Source organism: Aulonocara sp. 'chitande type north' Nkhata Bay, linkage group LG7 (assembly GCF_057382095.1).
Source record: "Aulonocara sp. 'chitande type north' Nkhata Bay isolate Kocher_YH1m ecotype deep benthic linkage group LG7, A_spYH_male_GT1.1, whole genome shotgun sequence".
NCBI lineage: Eukaryota > Metazoa > Chordata > Actinopteri > Cichliformes > Cichlidae > Aulonocara > Aulonocara sp. 'chitande type north' Nkhata Bay.
In genome coordinates, this window is record NC_141350.1 from 10,182,280 (window position 1) to 10,198,803 (window position 16,524).

The following is a 16,524-nucleotide window of genomic DNA, read 5'->3' on the forward strand; positions in this document are numbered from 1 at the left end:
TGACACAGAAAGAGAGAAAGAAAGAAAGAAAGGAGAAAATGGTTATTGTGAAGGGAGGGAGATGGGGGAGGAGGGGAGGTTGTATGTGTTAATACACAGGAACACTGCATCAAACCAATGCACTGCTCTGAGGCTGGCTGAGCAGCTATGAGGAGTGCGTCAGCAGTACATTCACGTTCCCACTGAAGGACAAAGGGAGGGGGCAGAGCGAGCATCTTAGCTGCCTGCAACACCGACACACATCGAAGGGGGGGAATAGAGAAAAAAGAGAGATTGGAGAATAAACAAGAAGAGGAGATGTGGATTAGAATGCTGCTCCTGCTGTTTCTCTGATGGTGGGCTGCCTGTTAGAGCGCTCGCGTGCCTCTCCATCTCTCTCTCTCTCTCTCTCTCTCACACACACTCACACACACTCTCTCCTTCGCACACTCTATCTTTTTCTTGCTCTTGATCTGTCAGTGGTTCTCTCATTCATTCTCTTTCGGGCTCTCTTTCCCCTCTCTTTCTCTCTCTCTCTTCTACTCTGGCTACTGCAGTAGTCCACCAGCCAGCCGCAAGTCTGACAGCCACACACATGGCTAACTGCCACAACTTACTACCTCAGTCCTGGAGAAAAAACTAACAAAAAAGCAAGCAGAAGACCACTGCAGGACGCAGCCTGGGGGACAAAGAGCAAGCGGAGAGAAGGATCCTCAACACCATTCTCTGCTTATGGATACAGATACGGAGCCCACTTCCACACACATCCTTCAAGCGTAATCCTCTCTGCATTCTCTCATTGCAGAAGAGGACAAGAGTGCTTTCTCTCTCTTCCGACAGCCTTTTGCGAAGCTCCAACAGTGCAGCGTATCCTCTTCTACACCCCCCACACAGCGCCACCATCTCTCCCACCACCCCCACCCCCCCTCCCCCCAGGAGGAATAGACGGATTACTGCTAGCTGTGCACACAGCAGCCTGCAGCTGCTCTGACCAGGGCCAGCCCAACATTGGGAGGAAGCAAGAGGAACACAGAGGAGGAGAGGAGAGGAGAGGGGGATGACTGTGCCGGGAGTTCTTTAGCCTTTTTCTGTCTCTCAGTCTCTGTCACAACAGGGCTAATCAGCGACCGACAAGCCCTTGGCAAAGTCACAGTGAGGGAGGTCTCTCACCCAAACAGGCGACCAGCCGGACGAGCCAACACATGTATCAGGACCTGACAGAACTGAGGATTTTTATTCATTTCACTTGGTCACTTCTTCTCTCCTCTTCTGTCGTGTTTAACTGCGTTATGGATCGTTGTGATTTATCTATAGTGCAGCTGCATTTTGGAGTCTGCTGCCTGGCAGAGGGACAGTTGGTGGGGGCAGAAGGAATCTGGGCACCTGCTAAGCCTTCATGGCCTTACTGCTGTCTGTGAGTGTTTTCCATGCTGCTCTCAGTCTTTAATATCAGGAGCCATTTTGTACCCTTGGCTAATAGAGGGCCACACTACTTTCTTAAAAAAGGAAAAAGAAGAAACCATCTATCTCATGCCATTCTGTGGAAAGGAATTACACATGAATGCTGTATGTGACTGTTGTGCTTAACATTTGGAAAGAGGCAAAAAGGAGGACTTTCAAACTAATGAGGTACGTCACTGAGACTGTTACTCAACCTATTTCTTACATTGCTGCATTGCTTTTCTTCTGTTTCTTCTCTTGTATTAATCTCTCTCACTCTCTCTCCTTATCTGTCCTCCTTTTTTTCCCCTTCATTCCCTCACAAAACAATTTTGATGCAGAATCTCCCTGCACTGTCGATGGAACTTTGGAGCCTTGAGTTGCTCCAGCCAGGCTAGGGTGGTCTGTCATTTGGTGTGTGCCATATCCCCCCACCATGCAGAATAATGAGCCCTCCACACCATGAGTCCTCTGGGCCAGGTTAGTGTGCAGCCTACCTGGAATGCAGCCCTGCTCGCCGTGCTTTCCCTCATGGTGCCTGCCTTCACTATGTGCCAGTCCACAGGCCCTGAGTTCGGCTCAGCTAAGCCACAGAACTGTCCAGGTGTGTGCTCCTGCACTAACCAGCTCAGCAAGGTGGTGTGTACCCGCAGAGGGCTGATTAGGGTTCCTCCTAACATCCCAGCCAACACCAGGTACCTGAACCTAATGGAAAACAGCATAGAAACCATACAGGCAGATACATTTAGACACCTGCATCACTTGGAGGTACTACAGTTGGGCAGGAATGCTATCAGGCAGATTGAAGTGGGGGCCTTCAATGGTCTAACCAGTCTCAACACCCTGGAGCTGTTCGACAACAGACTGACAGTCATACCTAGTGGAGCTTTTGAATATCTATCAAAGCTTAGAGAATTGTGGCTTAGAAACAATCCCATTGAGAGCATCCCCTCTTACGCCTTTAATCGTGTCCCCTCACTCATGAGACTGGACCTGGGAGAGCTGAGGAAGTTGGAGTACATCTCAGATGGCGCTTTCGAGGGCCTTCACAACCTGAAGTACCTGAACCTGGGGATGTGCAATCTGAGGGAGTTTCCCAATCTTTCACCACTGGTGGGATTGGAGGAGTTGGAGATATCAGAGAATGTTTTCCCTGAACTGAAGCCTGGAGCATTCCGTGGCCTCAAGAATTTACGTAAACTATGGATTATGAACTCTGCCATTACTATGATTGAAAGGAATGCATTTGATGACATCACAGCCTTGGTGGAGCTTAATTTAGCCCACAATAACCTGTCGTCTCTCCCCCATAACCTCTTCACCCCCCTGCAGTATCTGGTGGAGCTACATCTTCATCACAACCCATGGCGATGTGACTGTGATGTAGTGTGGCTCTCTTGGTGGCTCAGAGAATACATTCCCACAAATTCCACCTGCTGTGGACGCTGCCACACTCCAGTCCACATGAGAGGACGCTACCTGGTGGAAGTTGATCAAACAACCTTTCAGTGTTCAGCACCATTCATACTTGATGCTCCAAGAGATCTTAACATTTCAGCAGCGAGGGTGGCAGAGCTTAAGTGTCGCACAGCTGCCATGAGCTCAGTACGATGGCTTCTCCCTAATGGAACTGTTTTGACCCATGGCTCGGCTCATCCAAGAATATCTGTCCTTAATGATGGAACGCTTAATTTCTCCAATGTTCTCCCATCAGATACAGGTGTTTACACTTGCATGGTGAGCAACATGGCAGGAAATTCCAACGCCTCGGCCTACCTAAACGTCAGCAATGCTGAACTCAATACATCTAATCTGTCCTACTTTACCACTGTAACGGTGGAAGTTTTGGCGCCCACAGTGGAGGAGACCCCTAAACCCAAGCCCACTGTCCCTGCATCACCGTCTGTATTTCAACCTGTCTTTATCTCCACACCTACTGTGCTATTTCAAAACACTCAGACTCCAAGGCAGGTATCAATTCCCACTGCCAGAGTCCCTAGTGAGCCAGCTGCCAGCCTGGATGAGGTGATGAAAACCACCAAAATCATTATTGGGTGTTTTGTTGCTGTTACCTTGCTGGCAGCTGCCATGTTAATAGCGTTCTATAAGTTGCGCAAGAGGCATCAACAGAGAAGCACCGTGGCAGCAGCCAGGACCATAGAAATCATACAGATGGAGGAAGAAGTTCCTCCTGTTCCACCGCCCACATCTGGATCTAGTGGCTCTGATGACACAGGTTTAGTACTGCCTACACTGGTGGAACACAACAGCAACACCTTTAAGCCTGGGTATGTGTCCTCCTCATCCCGCCAGGGCGGTTACGGTGCCCATTGGACTCAGAACAACTCTCTTCACCGCTCTGTTAGACAGCATCACAGCCACATCAGCACCATTGCTGATCCCTATGTCATTAAGACTACTCATGGCAAGGACAAGGTTCAAGAGACCCAAATCTGAGTAACGCTCCCTATGGATTTATGTCTGACTCTGTCCGAACCTCTCCCCTCATCTCTGCTCACCAGTCCATGCAATAGAATGCACAAAGAACAGAACGGTAACTTTCTTTTGTACAGAAGTGCAAAACAGAGACATTTTTTGTTTCTTGTACATGCCTATACATAAGTATATAAATATGAAAAAAATAAATAAATATATATAAATAAAACTACCGTCAGGCAGTGGTGAGACATGCAAATTATATTAGAAAAGAAAGTAATTTGAAACTATTTTCTAATAACTGGTGACTTCTATTTAAAAAATGGATAATTAATTGCTTTTTTTTTTTAAATGAAAAAAGGAAAGTTGTGATGTCTAGCATAGGAAAAGAGGCATTTAGTTTGTTTTCGACCATATTTAGGAGGCAGTAAGAAGCTCTTTGCAAAGGCACCAGTTTCTAAATCCAGCCCCAAATGGAAGCTCCAGTTTTAACTGTGCCAAATATTATATGCAATAAAATGGTATTTCCAAACTAAGGAGTTTAAAAACACACAAAGCAAATTCTAGATAGATACAAACATTTGTCCAATAGCAGCATAATGGCACAGATAGATTGTGCTGTTCAGTAGCTATCAGCCAAATGCTTTTGGACTGCAGTGAAATTCTGCAGCTAAGGTTTAACCCTCTGTTCGCTGGAGTTCAGCTGCGTTTATTTGACAGTGCCAGTGCTTCTTAGTTGTAGCGTATCTAAACATGTTTATTTAGTGTGCACATGATTCCCCTCTGGTTTAACTGGCAAATGTGGAATGCAGGCTAATAACAGTTGTTGCAAATATGTTGTTCTGTTATTGTTTGCATTTTGTATTATTTTTTTCCCTTAGGTTTTGACATGCTTCTTATTGGCTTGTGTAGTGTTTAGGGCTAATTTAGTAATGCATTACAGCAGTTGCCTGACTTGTCTCCGCAAGGGCTCATTCCGATGCTAATTTTTCAAAGGAACAGACATGTGGTGAAGTGATACAGGGCTTTGCTGACCATTCTGCTTTTGGAGAAAACAAAGAGGGTTGAGTTAAAACAAAATGAATGTCTGATGATACCGGGACTTTTCCATGGACTACATCGAAAAATTACTTTGTGTTTCTTTTTCTTTTAATGTTTTATTTTTAGCAACACTATTTTTATGGAGAGACAAAGGAGGCTATGAAAAATAAAATCTTTGGTTTGTATTTCTCTAATCAGAAACACTTTCATCTAATGTTTTTCTTTTCTTCTCTCCGAAAATATTTCCATTTGTGTGTAAGTTGTTTAATCGTAAAGGCTGGAGGTAGTATTGTAAATCGTATCTTAGCCAACACCCCCATCTTACGGTCCTATGCATTTACTTAGTGTCTGCATGAATGGGTCTTTAAGTAACTGGTGTACAATGCTGCATTATACCCCACAGTGGGGCTCTATGCAGGTCAGATAGGCTGTTGGTCTTTGATGCCTCAGCTTAGTTCTTAACATTGATTTCTCAGTGACTGTGAAGGGAAAAAATACATGTATCCCACAGTTCTACGGTTTGTGGGTTTCTTTTCCTTACGCATTCATCCGCAGGTCATACCTCTTACCTGAATGTGTCATTTATGGAACAAAGAGAAATATATTGGGGGTTTTAATGATATGAGTCCAACATTATTTTTCTTCAGCAAAACAAGTATTGCATTCCAAATGCAGTCTCAATATATCACTTAAAAATGAGAAAGCAGGCATATTTTTAGTTTAGTTTTTTTTTTTTTTTTGTTTTTGCAGATGCTGTATGTGTCAGTGCATTTCTGAGCAATCTGGTCTTGACATCACGCAGCTAAAAGGCCAGCTACCATAAATAAGCGTGGGCAGTCTGTGGTGACTGAAACGGCTTACCCATGATGTTATACTGTTGCTCTTCATACAAACACTCATCAGTCCTCCTTATTTCATACTGATTTTGACAGATGCTGTTCGACCCTCCACATTTCTGGTCATTTCAGACTTTTATGTTGCAGTGAAAAAGTGCTCCTGCTGAGACTATTTAGGGATGAAGAGGAAATTAAAGTATGACCCTTTTGATAATTATGGTACATGTTGAGTTGACAGGAACACCAATGCTTCATTTTAAAGCTCCAGGCCAGCCATCCAAGACACTTAATAATTGGTTTTAAAGGTACTGGGTGATGTAATATATAGATACTTAATTTACTATGACATTTACACTAACGTGACTGCATTACAGTTTGTTTCTGGTGCAGTAAAAGAAAACAGGAACAACAGCTATGCATGGTTTGAAATATAGGTTGATTGAGGGTGAGTTTTCTAAGGATAAACTCTTGTAAAAGGAAAATTTTTGAATTATACATATTGTTGCCTCTCATCCAAAGTCGAGCCTTTAGCCCCCTGTGACCCTGAAATGGATAAGCGGTTAAGAAAATGGATGTATGTAAACAATGCTGTACAATATGTTGCAGGTGTTGATTAAATACCTCCAAATTTTTGAAGGTTTTCTAAATTCTCAATGGACAGTGAGGTGCTTGTGTTTTCTGGCAGCACACCTGACAGTGTCCAGGTAAGGAAGGGCCTCAATAAGCAGATGCAACTCAACTGTTTCTTCAGTTTCCTCAAGAAAATGCAAGGATGATCGACTACTGAATATTCAGGTGCCAAACAGAATGTGGTGGCTGTTTTTTTGCGCTGGCAAAACAGAGTGTTCTTGGTTGTTAGAGTATGTGTGGGTTGAAAAAGAGCAGACTCTTATTATTTTCCCCCAGCACAGCATGGTTCTTTGGCCGTGCTTGCATCTTCATAAGAGGCTACTGGCTGTTTGCAACGCCTTTAATGTGCCTGATAACCAGGCACATATAAACATTGACAACTACTTCCTTTCTTCTTCTTTTCTTCCTCCTCCGTCTCTTCAGTGTTAAGAGCAAAAGCAGAGGAAAGTCAGAAATCAACTTAGTACTATCAACTATTCAGTCAGTTTGCTTCCCTCTTGCTGTTTTTGTTTTTGCTGTATGCCGCCTTGTTGTAAATAAGATAGGAAGATGGCGTGCCATAACTGCTGCCATCTCTGACTGTTTTTCAATTAGTGATTCAGTATGAAATAGATCGTGTTTGAAGGTTTATAGGCTCATCTGTTTGGTACACTGATTTGCATACGTCATTTGAACCCATTTGCTTTTTCCTTCTTTTTTATTTACTAAAAGGTTAATGATAAAGTCAAATATATGATTACTTTTTTTTAAGGAAGCAGCGTGTCACTAGCTCTTGTTCTTGCTTTACACTTTGCAGGATATGGAGGTAAGTAAAAATAATCTGTAACTTGCCACCATATGGGTGGATCTTATTCCAACTTGATAAGATCTGCAGAGAAACAACTAAAAGGCTAGGATACGGCTCTATAAGGCTGAGGGTTTGTTTGAAACATGTCCTTGAGCCCATAGATCCATATCTGTTGATGAAGTCTCTTGCAGAAAAAAAGTGTTGGTCAGGTGGCAGAAATGCTGCCACAGTCTCTCCATTGACTGATGCCTTTTTGTGCCCACAGAGGGATTGTAATGACCCTTAGAAGTGAGAAATTGTCAGGACTCATCCTTCTCTCAACACTTGATTTATCATACTGCAAAGCTTTGGCCTGTGTCTTTGTTTTTTTGTTTGTTTGTTTTTAACTAGGGCAGAATGTGCACAAATTCAAAAGATTAAAAAATGTAAGGGAATTAATAACCTTGAATCACATTGTCAAAATAATATGTACAATGTTTTGCAATTTCACTGGCTATTGGTTTTGGATCGAGGAAAAATGAATACTGTTAATACATCAAAGAGAAAATGTAAATGCGAGAGAAGACACAGCAGCTTATATACATATAACCAGATAAATCTACAGTTAGTTGACAAATAAAAGGCCAGTGCAAAAGTTTGATTTTCGTTTTTTTTTAGTTTTGCTAGATTGTATTTTGTGTTGCTGCAATTTTCCCACCAATTACTTTTTATGATTAAGCAAAGTACCGCAGGTACATTAAGCTAAGCCAATCATAAACTATATTTTCTGATTCAACTGCCAAGAAATTGTTGAAATTGTTGATGAGCCCTCATACCTCCACTAAATGAAAATCTGAATGTCTTCCACAAGGATATGTGGATCTGGATTATTTTATTTCATATTAATGTATTTTTTTAGAACATCAAGATGTCCCAGATTTTGCCTTAATTTTATATATGTTTTGCATATCAAACAAAATTTCTAATTGACCCCATCTCACCTTACATTTGTGAATCATATTCCATATACTTAAGTTTTTGATGGTTTCTAATTCCTCAACGATGCTGTGTACACCAGGTGAGTGGCCTTCTTCTTTGAAATAATGAAATAATGCTCTCAGTTTTACTACACCACTATGAACAAAGTATGCCAGGTTTCTCCTATGCAGTAGAAAAGATGCGAGACTTCATCAGGACATTCACTCAGTGTTGGTCTGATTCAATGAAGAACATTAACATGTAAAGCCCTTGTGATATGTATACGTATACTAAATACGATTCCACAAAAAGGAAATAAAAAATAAAACATAAGGTAAGGTGTCACTACAATTATATTGCCTCAAAGTAGAGACGCAGTTTGCATCCTACTGAACTGCACTGCATTGTATAAGTCAGTGTCACTGGAATGTAGGCCACGGTACTCTCTTTGAACCACTGCAACTCAGGACAAGGGATGGCAACTGGAGGTTGTTCCTGAAGGTTTAATTCTCTGTCAGTCCATCTGACACTCTTTATTTTTTCCGAGGGGTGTATGTGTCTGTGTGTAAGTGCCTGTGTATGTGTGTGTGTGTTTTCAGTGTCTTCTAGAGTCTGTCATGTTATTTTAATCCCTCTCATTCATGACTATGAAGGTAAAAGTGGAACTCATGCATGATATACTGACAAGCAATGTATGCTAACAGGGAATCCTAAAGCAAGCAATAATGCTAAAAAAAAAGTCATATTTGTGGACAGGCTATATTACATTCTACAGAAATGTAGATACTATAAGTAAAGATTTGGAGGATACAGTTTGGACACCATTTGACTGATTTAATCAAGGTGTGACTTTTATGTCTGCCACAGAAAATAGCAAAGTGTATATTACAGGTATTTTTCACAGATCCCATCTCTCTCTGAAAAAGAAACAAAAACAATTACATCTACAAATACAGAAGATCTTCTGATATCACAAATAGAAAGCAAAATACCCGACATGTGTACCCCTAATCTTCTTTATTCACCACCAACTGACCCACACATGATGTGTGTGATTGTATTTGTTTATGAGAGTATTACAAACAGTTATCTAGACCACACCGTACATTATGATTACCTGATTTAGGGCTTAAAATAACTGCTTTAGGTAAATTTCCTCTGGGGGTGACTACATAGCACTGAAGGAAGAACTGGGCTGTTACACAGTTACTCAGGGATTAAGTAAAATTAAAAGAAGAATGTTTACATTTGAGATTACATCTCAAATTGAGCCCTCACAATACACTGAGATTTCAGGTAATACAAAGCTAAATCCCTTTTGTCAGCTGGTCCTAAGACTTACTGAAAAAATAACTATATGTGCTGCTAAAGATTTATCGGGGAACACAATATATGATCCTGGAAGAATAAACAACATTTTTAGGGATTTCTATGAAACATTATACTCACCACAAATAAACCCATCTAAAAATGAAATTGATCTGTTTCTTGACAACGTAACTCTTCCAAAATTACTAGACAGTCAAGCAATGGAACTGGATTCGCCACTGACGCCAAGTGAACTCCAGGAAGCCCTGATAAGTATGCCCAATAATAAGGCTCCAGGTCCAGACGGCTTCCCTGCAGAATTCTACAAAGAATTCTGGACAATTTTGGCACCAGTATTCCACAGCATGTTGCAGGAAATCGAGGAAAAGGGCAGACTACCACCAAATATGAATTCTGCCAACATTAGTCTCCTGCTAAAACCAGGCAAAGACCCTTTATTTCCCTCAAGCTATCGTCCAATATCCCTTATAAATGTAGACCTTAAAATAATCTGCAAAGCTCTCTCAAAGAGATTAGAGAAAATGACCCCCCTCTTAATTCATCCTGACCAAACTGGTTTCATAAAAGGTCGGCACTCCTCAACAAACACTCGTAGATTACTTAATTTAATAGACTACTCATACGATAAAAACATCGAAACCATAATATTATCTCTAGATGCAGAAAAAGCATTTGACAGAGTTAATTGGAAATTTTTATTCGCAACTTTACACAAATTTGGTTTTGGAAACTCTTTCATAAACTGGATAAAAATATTATACAATTCCCCAACGGCTCGTATCAGAACAAATGACCAGACATCCTCCAGCTTCTGTCTCCTGAGGGGCACCAGACAGGGATGCCCACTCTCCCCTTCACTTTTTGCAATTTTTATCGAACCTCTAGCAGCAGCATTTAGACAGGCTACAACAATTAAGGGCATAAAATGTAAGAACATAGAACATAAAATCAGTCTCTATGCGGATGATGTGTTGCTTTTTCTGCAAAACACACAAACCAACCTCTCTGAGGTAATTACTTTAATAAACTGGTTTTCAAGAGTTTCAGATTATTCAATTAACTGGCCAAAATCTACAGTTCTCCCCATTAACTGCTCCTTCCATAATTCTTCCTCTGCCCCACTGCAATCCGGAAATATTAAATATTTAGGTATTAATGTCTCTCCTAAGCTTTCAGACTTAACTAAACTAAACCACATCCCACTTCTAAAGAAAGTAGAAGGCGATCTGACTAGATGGAAATCTTTACCCATATCACTCATGGGAAGGGTCGCCACTATAAAAATGATGATCTTGCCAAAAATAAATTACTTATTTTTGATGATCCCTAACAAACCATCTCAAGATTGGTTCAGATCTCTGGATTCATATATTTCCAAATTCCTTTGGAAAGATAAACCCCCGCGTATTAGCTTAAAAACGCTACAAAGAACCAAGGATAGAGGAGGATTAGATCTGCCTAATTTTCACCAATACTTCTTAGCCAACAGGCTTCAGTTCATCTCAGAATGGTTAAAACATACCTTCTTTGTTGAGCCCTGGCTAGATGTTGAACAGGCACTATGCAAGGATCTAGAGATTTCAGACCTACCATTTATTAGCTCAAACATCAAAAGACATGAATGCTTTAAAAGTATCAACATCAGCTTTTCTCTAACAGCATGGTGGGAGTTTCTAAAAATAACGGAGTCTTCATTAATCCCATGCAAACGTACACCTATCTGGAATAACCCTGACATATTACAAAACAATAATATGATTAATTTCCCAGAATGGAGTTGTAAAGGAATTAAATACTTAGAACATATATTAGAGGGAACAGAATTTATTCCATTTGACAGACTAGTTGAACAATATGGGATCAACAAGACAAGGTTTTTAGAATATCAACAAATTAAATCCATAGTAAAAAAGAAATTTAACCTCAGTCAAGTTGAATTACAAACACCACTAAGTGCGGCACATTTTCTTACTCTTAAATCCCCCAAATTATTATCTAAAATATACAGAACACTTTCTAAATTAGATGAATCAATATCCCTTCCTACTGCAAAGTGGGAAGCAGATTTATCAGTCAACCTAGACCAAAACTTCTGGTCTCAGATTTGCTTAAAAACTTTTAAATTAATTAAAAATCCCAGTCTGCAATTAATACAATACAAAATACTTCATAGAGTGCACTATACAGGTCATCGGATGTTCAAGATGGGCTTTACATCTTCCAACAACTGCTCACACTGTCAAGGCAATACACCAGACAATTACATCCACGCTCTTTGGTTCTGTCCACCAGTGCAAAAGTTTTGGCGCGAGATATGTGAAGACTTATCAAAGTGTCTGAAATGTAACATTCCAACTTCCCCCTTAGTGTGTCTACTGGGCAGCTTAGATAATGTCACTTCAGAAAAGAATATAGCCCATATGATCTTCACTGCCCTATGCATAGCCAAGAAAACAGTCCTCATGAACTGGAAAAATAAAAATAATCTTAATTCGAACCAATATAGAAATTATCTATTAGATTACATTAGTCTTGACACAGCCTCTGCCACCACATTAGATCAATTGCTCTGGGCCCCTTTTATCAGCTCCATCACCTAGTGGGGGTGGGGGGTCATAGTTTGGTCCCGCCTTCACTGTTGTGATTGGTGAGGGGGTAGGGACAGGCTTAGGGCGTCGGGGGGTTCCCCGGAGGCATCTTCCTTGGGGGGCTCAACCCGGGGTAGCGGTCACGTCCGGTTGGGGGCTCTGTTGGCTCTCAGGTGACTGTTTCCTCGCGGCTGCGTGCAGCGGGGCTAGGGGAGGGTCTGTGCTGACGGACGTGGGTTACTGACCTGGCAACCTGGCTGCCCCTGGGTGGGTCCGGGATGGGCGTGAGGTTCTGGGGGCGCTCCGTCTCTGGGCTGGGGCCCGGGCCGGGCCTCGGGGGCTTGGGTCCTGGTTGGTGTGTTGCCGGGGTTGTGGGCGGGTGGGTGCATGGGGGCCCGGCCCTGGAGCAGGGTGCCGCCGGTGCGTCGAGCCGCCTGGGGGGCTCTTCAACTGGTGGGGGGGATGGTCACATCTTGCAGGAGCTTTCTTCTCTTCAGGAACTCTCTGCAGGAGGGGGAGATACAGGAGAGGTGGAGGAAGATCTCAGCCTGGGCGTTTACCGTCTTATGTAGTCTGGAAGATGTGTGGATGGTGGGGTTGGGTGGACTGTCCAGGGCTCTGTGGAGCCGGAGGGCGCTACTGCACTGGGCCCCGGTCTGATGGGCCTGGGCCCCCCTTCCCTGGCGGGTCGCGAAGGGTGGGAGTGCCTACTGGGGTCAGCGGGGGAGCTGGCCCCAGGAAGGGGTTACCTGCCCCTCCCTTCCTTCCCTCCCCATCTCCAGCTGCCTCCCTCTTCCCGCTCCTCCACAACCACCCACACATGCAGGGCCTTGGAGTGGGGGTATGTCACCAGGGTGCAGAGGAGGCTATCCCCCTGTCCCCTTCTGGCTGCCTCTGCCTCAATTTTATCCCACAACTTAGACATTCACATTATTCACACTCTCATTACACATACATATAGGATCTTGGGGGTGGGCACAATCACGGAGTCCAAATTACCATCAGGGTGTATACCTCACCCCTGACGTCGTTGCCCACCTCTCAATTTTAAATACACTTAGTCATTGAGGGCTAGCAGGAGGGACTATGCGCTTACCTGCTGCTCCTTGGCAGGTAGCTCCATGCCCTCCTGGGTTTTAATTGCACCTTAGAACACATATGCATCAACATTACAATGAGCGGGTGGAGGGAGGTTTGGAGTCTTCTCCCACCCCCATTCTCTGCGGCCTGCTGGAGCGGGAGGGCTAGTAGGAGGAGTTGGCCGTCCGACTGCGGTCTGGGGTGTGGGGCCTCCCTGCTGCTGCGGAGTCGGGGTGGTCATTCATTCCCCCTGTCCTATTTATTAAAAAAAAAAAAAAATGACAAAGGATGAACTGAAGCTCTGCCATCACGTAATGTCGCATACTGCTGTTTCTGATATCATTTAGGAAAAAAAAAAAAAAAAAAAAAAAAAGACTTACTGATCAAATAACTATATACCGTTCAACTTCAAACCAAGACTGCATTCTAACCCCTAATCCAAAGTTGTTGTTTTTTTATCTGAAGCATCAAATAAACTCAGGACGAAGCTGGGAGATTCAAGTAGGGACACTATCTGCAGTGGCCCTTACTCACATCTATGATGTGTTCTCCCTGCTGAAGAGGAAGAAAGAAAGAAAGAAAAGTGGACTGGAGTTAAAACTCTGTGGTGTTGCTAGGTCAAAGACAGTTTTATGTACAATCCACATGAATCAGAAATTTGCGTTATCACAATGTATGCATGCATGAAAATGTCTTTAGTGACTATACTCTAGCCATAAAGAAAAGATGTTAACCATCAGATCAAAGAGTCTGTATTCCTGTACAAGAGGTAGAGACAAAGCTGTATTTCCCCCTTAAGATGACAAATAGTATTAACAGCATACCTTCACGCAAAAAGGAGGACACAAGTCAAAGCAATAAAAAACGATTATGTCAAAATAAAATATTATCAAAATAAAAGATATTTTGTTTTTGTCAAAATAAAATCTTGACATAATCTGTCTTACATATTTAAAACTCACACACATACTAACAGAGATTTGTCTTTCTTTTCATTCATGTTCTTTTCATTTTAATGTGGTTATTAATTTTATTTTACTTAATGAATTGTGTTTTTCTCTTTCCCTCCTTAGTTTTTAATTGCATCATCCTTCAAGCTATGGCAGTATTGTCCACATGACGTTCACACCAGAAAGAACATAATGAACTGAGTTGAGAAAAACACAATGTGATAGTCCGAGCAAGACAGAGAGAGCAACAGAGAGATTTTGGAGAAAGTTCAGGTGGTACAGACTTTTTGAGCTGCACCAAAGCCAAAACGCCACTGAAACACTATCTATTTGAGCTTATAGGTTCATCAACAGACTCACTGTCACATCTTCACAGCTCAGCAACAGTTCTGGCAGTTGCATAGATTCAGTTGGCTTTTTTTTTTTCTTCTTTAAACTTGACTTCCGCCTCTTTTCTCTTTCATTCTATCGACCCTGCCAATAACATCCAAGGCCCCAGGGTTGCTATGGTTTCCCTGGATTCCAGTGCAATGGTGATTGGCTGTTGAGGAAATTGTGGTAGACATGGAGCTGTGTGAATAGGGAGCTTACTGTGACCCTGACAGAACGCACTGTATTCATATTTACTTTGAGGACCTTGGTTAAACAGCCACTCGAAATAAAGCTCAATGGGCCTACTCACTGGCTGGTATGTGCTGAGTTCATGTTGTGGCAGATAGAGGAGAATGATGTGAAAAAGGAAAAAAAAAATATTTATAATGTATTTTACAAATCGCAAAAGCAGAGCTCTACAATTCATTCTTATGTGACACACGATGGAAGGAAGCAATTTACCAATTTTTTTTTTTTTTACAATTTAACAAAGCAATGACATTTACAGTAAAAATGCAACAAAAAACACTATAATAAAGTACAGATGTTTTCTGTACTATCTTAATAACTAAGAAAACATACTGCAATATGTGCCAGCAAAAATGGGATGTATGAGACTCAAGAATATTAAATTGCAGACAATAGCTGAAAGAGGAAAACAAAGATCTCTTTGTTAATACAGTCAAGAGTGGAATACAGCAACACACTGTAACCTGTGTTTCTAAAAGTTGGATCTCGGTAGTGCATAGGATGTGAATGTGCATACTACTATGTACTCCTGCTAAATTCTCTAAATTGTAAATTGTCATGGGAAATTGATAACGAAAAATTGCACTGTGCTTGTGCTGTGTGTTCTAAGTGTGTTATATCAATACTGGATGTTGAATGCATTGAATCTAAACCATCTAAGATGTAGGATGAGGAATGTGTGAAAGTGACATGAGGCAGCACTCTAAATAAACTGAGGCACACCGATTTTGACTCACGCTGTAATAACACAAACTCTAAATATGTAAAAAAAAAAAAAAAAGCAGCGGGCCAAATTGCTGGTACTGCTCCTTGGAATATTATTTATTTAAATATTAGTTATTTTTTGTGTATATAATGTGGGAATTATTTATTTATTTATTACTTACATTGTAAAGTAGCTCCTGACTCAAGGACCACTTACTATTTTACGCGTATTCCTCAGTAGATACCACAGTGAGTGGCGGGACACTGGTAACCACAATAATCTCATTCACCTGTAAGCATAATTACATGTAGCATAGCCCATATGGGTGCATCAGACATACAAAGATGGCTGCTAATTAGTAACCTACAAATAAATACTTGGTCAGTCTGTTAGTACATATATAACAAGTCATACTGTAGGTGAGGTAGCTGTATTGAAAATGCTAAGAAAGGAATCAACAAAACAAATGGTCAGGATGTCCAGTTCAACTGGTCAAATTAGATAAGGAGCCTTGGAGAAAGCCACCAGTTGCAGTCAAAGTAGCCTATACACTCAGCCACTTTGTTAAGTATACCTTAACAAAGTAGTTCTCAGGTTGTACCTCCCTTTGCCTTCAGAAGTGGCTTAATTCTTTATAGCATAGATTCCACAGGGTGCTGAAAACATTCCTCAGAGAGTTTGTTCATTATTGACACGATAGAAACACAAAGTTGCTGCAGGTAGTCAGCTGCACATCCACAATACATTCAGACTGAGATCTGGTGACTGTGAGATTATCGGATTTTTGTGACAAGCTGGAAGCAGCCCTCAGAAGATGGGTGCATTGTGGTGATAAAGAAATAGAATTGGTCAGCAACAATACTTGTGTAGGCCGTAGCATCCAAAGTGTTTCATGAAAAGATGTCCTGCATCACCACCAGCCTGCACCACCTAGCACCACCGCCAGCCTGAAACACTGATATAATCTTTATGCTTTCAGGTTGTTTCCACCTATCATCCAGATGTTGTAGCAGAGATCATGACTGATCAGACCCAACTACAGTTTTCCAGTGTTCTGCTGTCCAATTTCACTTAGCCTGTGGGAATGGTAGCCTCAGTTTCCTGTTCTTAGCTGACAGGAGTGGCACCCGGCATAGTCTTCTGT

At 41.8% G+C, this 16,524-nt stretch overlaps 1 protein-coding gene across 1 annotated transcript; it reads left to right on the forward strand.

Moving 5' to 3' along the window:
* Positions 1–256: 256 nt before the first annotated feature.
* lrrc4.2 (leucine rich repeat containing 4.2) lies at positions 257–5,097 on the forward strand. The gene is made up of 2 exons (XM_086298483.1): positions 257–1,608; positions 1,761–5,097. Exon 2 carries the CDS (start codon positions 1,882–1,884, stop codon positions 3,874–3,876), a length of 1,995 nt encoding a protein of 664 aa, XP_086154609.1. The 5' UTR covers positions 257–1,608; positions 1,761–1,881; the 3' UTR covers positions 3,877–5,097.
* Positions 5,098–16,524: the final 11,427 nt, after the last annotated feature.

What these genes read in the sequence shown, in the direction of transcription:
- lrrc4.2 (XM_086298483.1), top strand. Translation starts at nt 1,882, where the DNA reads ATGAGTCCTCTGGGCCAGGTTAGTGTGCAGCCTACCTGGAATGCAGCC.